Raw genomic sequence first — 3,457 nt, 5'->3', positions numbered from 1 at the left:
CAATTTACAGCAAAGCCTAAACATTTCAGGAACTTTTCATCTACAGATTGCTTTGGTCTGGCTTTACTCTTCACTGATTGGTTACAGACACTTTAAACGTAGTGGCTATGGAAATCAGAAGGAGGGGTTCATTATCATATTAAAAAACGCGCGTTTCTAGACGCGTCAAGAACGCGCGTTTTACGCCCGTTTTACGCGGGCGAATGGTGGCACTTTAGGCTTTCCATACCCCTATGCGTTTATGCGGCGCAATTATTGTGTCACGGTACGGTTTCGCCCTGGGGCCTCAAGTTGGCCAGGGACGGCCCTGCATAACCGCCAGGTAGAGCTCAGCCCCTCCCCCAGGAGCAGCCCGCCCCTCCCCGGCAGCCTGGCTCACCTTACCCCGCTCTGACACACGATGCCAGGCACAAAAGGCTCCTGGAGATAAACGGTCAGGGGTCTCTCCAGGTTCACTGGCCTGCTGATCGCAGAAATGGAGCCGGTGTACCGGGGGCTGGGCCGCTGTGTGTGCTGCTTCTGGCTCGCGGTAGCCTTTGACATCATGGGGCTTCTGGTCCTGCTGCTCGGGGTGTTCGTGAACGTTTTCTTCTATGACCTGCTCATATACGCGGGAGCTATCGTCATCTTCCTCAGCCTCATCTGGTGGGTGTTCTGGTACTCCGGGAACATCGAGGTGTCCCCTGCGGAGCTGGAGGATGATGTAGGGTTACTGAAGAAGGACCGCGGGGCTCTGGGCGGCCTCAGCGGGGCGGTGCGGCGCCTCTCCAGTCGCGTGACCTCCGGCATCAGGACATCCTTCCGCAGGAACGGAGCACCGGCCCGCGCGAACAGGTCAGAAGGGGCCGAGCAGGTGGCTGTTGCCATGACAACGATGACCCCACAGGAGCACACCCCGCGAACTCCTGTCTCATCAGTGGGGGGCTGTGACGTAGAGATGCCTGCAGGTAAGGCCTGTGACGTCACATACAGCCTACACTGCACAGTGTTACAGCCTGTTGTATTAAATCCTTTGTTCCACTTGCATATCTGTTTTGAGCCTATATATCTGTTCAAATCGCATACCATCATACATCAGCGCCCTGTAGGAGGGAGACTGAGATCAAAAGGATTTTGTTGCTTGCTTCCAAGAATTTGAAACCAGAAATATAAAAATGCGGATTGTGGAAAGTGATGTTCAAACAATGAATTCTCGTTTTTAGATGCATATATTTAAAAATGTTGGCAATTTAAATTAGATAGTTTGCACATAAACAGAATCACAAAGAAACAGGGATCAGTGTAACTCAAACAAGAACACCTTAACTAACACCTTAACTAACACCACAAAGGGACATTTAATAACCTTTCATCTTTTGTTTGTTTGTTTCTGTATTATATTTATAATATGTTCAGTAATACATGAAGTGCAGATTGAAGCTGTTTCCAATTACCCTTTACACTGAATAGAGTTCTGATGAGCTTCTGATGAGCTTTAATGATTGGATGCTTTCCAGGAACATGTCCAAAGACTGTGAAAACACCACGTGTCTTTTTGGGTACTTTTAGAATGTCAAGCCCTCCTCAGTAATTACACAGTGTCCTCAGTGGTAGCTTTAAAACAAATGCCCTTCAATTTGATAAGAATAAGTATGTCTTTTGTCAATTTTTCAATCAACCCATGATCTCAACACAATATTAAAGAGTATAAAGCAACAAAAAAAAGCATTTGTATTATAATTACTTATATAAAACATCAACAAAGTGAAGTTTAAAGTGTGATGTGTTCATGAAAGACACATTTAAAATGTGTGAGGGTAGCAGTTCAAGGTTCAAAGTAAATGACCTTTAGTTACAACACTCTTGATGAAGGTGCTATTGCTGTGCGTAGCCTCATGCTCTTCCCTTAATGAAGGTGCTATTGCTGTGCGTAGCCTCATGCTCTTCCCTCTATGTGTTTGGATGCAGAAGGGAGAGGAAGACCTGAGGCTGTGGCAGGGAGAACTCTTATCTCCGCTCACACATTAACAGACGTGGTTTGAACAATGGCCGACTCACCTGAACCTGCTCTGATCTCAACCCTCACCCTCCAGACCTCCTCCACTTTTATACTGTTTGTGAGTTTCATGAGACATTTTTAATAATTAATAATGATATGTGGAAAATGTGTTTTTTGAGTCTTTGTTAAATACTTTGTTAAAATGTATACTTTCCTAATAAATGTGTTTGAATCAGTATGGCAGCATTACCCCAGTTTGAGATAGACATGTTTTAGTCAACATTTACAGCATTACAGATCTCTAGGAGAACCTAGAAGGTCTCATGTTGAGACAGTTCATTATGTCCCAACATCACTCACTCTGTGTTTGTATTTATTTCATCAGTTTTAGGTCTCTTTCATGATGGAGCTATTGATGTCGTTGAGACTTCCTGATCAAAATGCTTAACTGACTTACAATGAATCAGTTAGTTACGTGTTTATTTGATATCATGAGACATGTTTGTATATACAGTATGTTGGTGTATGTTGGTAGCTGAAAGGCTTTCCCCCACTATGTTTCCTTATGGAGGAACATCTGACATCAATGGGATTCTTTAAGTGTAATACAAAATTCTAGATCTGCTTAAAGGTCCCATGTCATGCTTTTCCGGTTATTACCCGTCCCCTTGTGTGTTATGAAGGTTTTTATGCATGTAAACAGTCTGCAGAGTCAAAACCCTCAAAGTACAACCTGTAGCGAGTAAAACTCTAACACAGAAAATACCTCCCCAAAACGCCTCGTTGGAGATACGTCACTGTCCATTGATTCTTCCGGGTACCGCATGATGTCATGCGTTACCCGGAACCAAATGGACCAATCCGTGGAGCCGTTACGTTACGTCCGCGGAGCCGTTACGTTAAGCCCCCGCTGATTGGTCCAAATTGACCAATCCACGGACTTCCTCACACACACACTCAGTGCAAGCAGCTCTGCTGATTTCTCCTCCCTGGCTGCAGGCTGATAACAGACAGTTGGGATCGCGGCGAAATTCTCTCTGCAGACCCATTCTCATAGCGTTTATCAACCTTTTTCTTAATCAATATCAAGCCACACTTATTGTTTTTACTTCGGCTGTGACTTTGTGTGTGTTCAGGGTGAGTTTGGCTGTGTTTCGCTGTCGCTAAACAAGGAAACCACACCTCCACGGAGCTCAGCGCGATTCACAACGTCCCGACCAATCAGAGCACACTGTGCTCACAGGGAGTGTTGGGGCTGGAGCTATTGGAGCTACAACGAGCCGTTAAAGGCAGAGAGTGAAATTCAGTGAATAGACGTAGTTTACAGAGATGCTGTATGAGAAACCAAAGTGATTTTGGAAAATTGCACAATATAATTCTATTCTAGTGGACCTCAACAATGGAATTATGATCAGTGGAAATGGCCATGACATGGGACCCTTAAGACTAAATTTAAAATAGCTGCCAAAATGAACACTG

General features: G+C 44.8%; 1 protein-coding gene across 1 annotated transcript; it reads left to right on the top strand.

Annotated features, from left to right (window-relative positions):
- The first annotated feature begins 361 nt into the window (after positions 1–361).
- On the top strand, positions 362–2,115 carry LOC104948781 (transmembrane protein 238). Its single transcript, XM_010775007.1, has 2 exons — positions 362–947; positions 1,948–2,115. Exons 1-2 carry the CDS (start codon positions 476–478, stop codon positions 2,019–2,021), a joined length of 546 nt encoding a protein of 181 aa, XP_010773309.1. The 5' UTR covers positions 362–475; the 3' UTR covers positions 2,022–2,115.
- The last annotated feature ends 1,342 nt before the right edge of the window (positions 2,116–3,457 follow it).

The sequence above is a fragment of the Notothenia coriiceps genome, unplaced genomic scaffold (assembly GCF_000735185.1).
Source record: "Notothenia coriiceps isolate Sejong01 unplaced genomic scaffold, NC01 NC01_scaffold00015085, whole genome shotgun sequence".
Lineage (NCBI taxonomy): Eukaryota > Metazoa > Chordata > Actinopteri > Perciformes > Nototheniidae > Notothenia > Notothenia coriiceps.
Note: the sequence above shows the minus strand (reverse complement) of the source record. Positions and strands in the feature narration are given on the sequence as shown.

Excerpts from the sequence above, each read along its gene's own strand:
- LOC104948781 (XM_010775007.1), top strand. The coding sequence starts at position 476 with ATGGAGCCGGTGTACCGGGGGCTGGGCCGCTGTGTGTGCTGCTTCTGG. Across the intron at positions 948-1,947 it reads TGACGTAGAGATGCCTGCAG|AAGGGAGAGGAAGACCTGAG; the intron begins GTAAGGCCTGTG and ends GTTTGGATGCAG.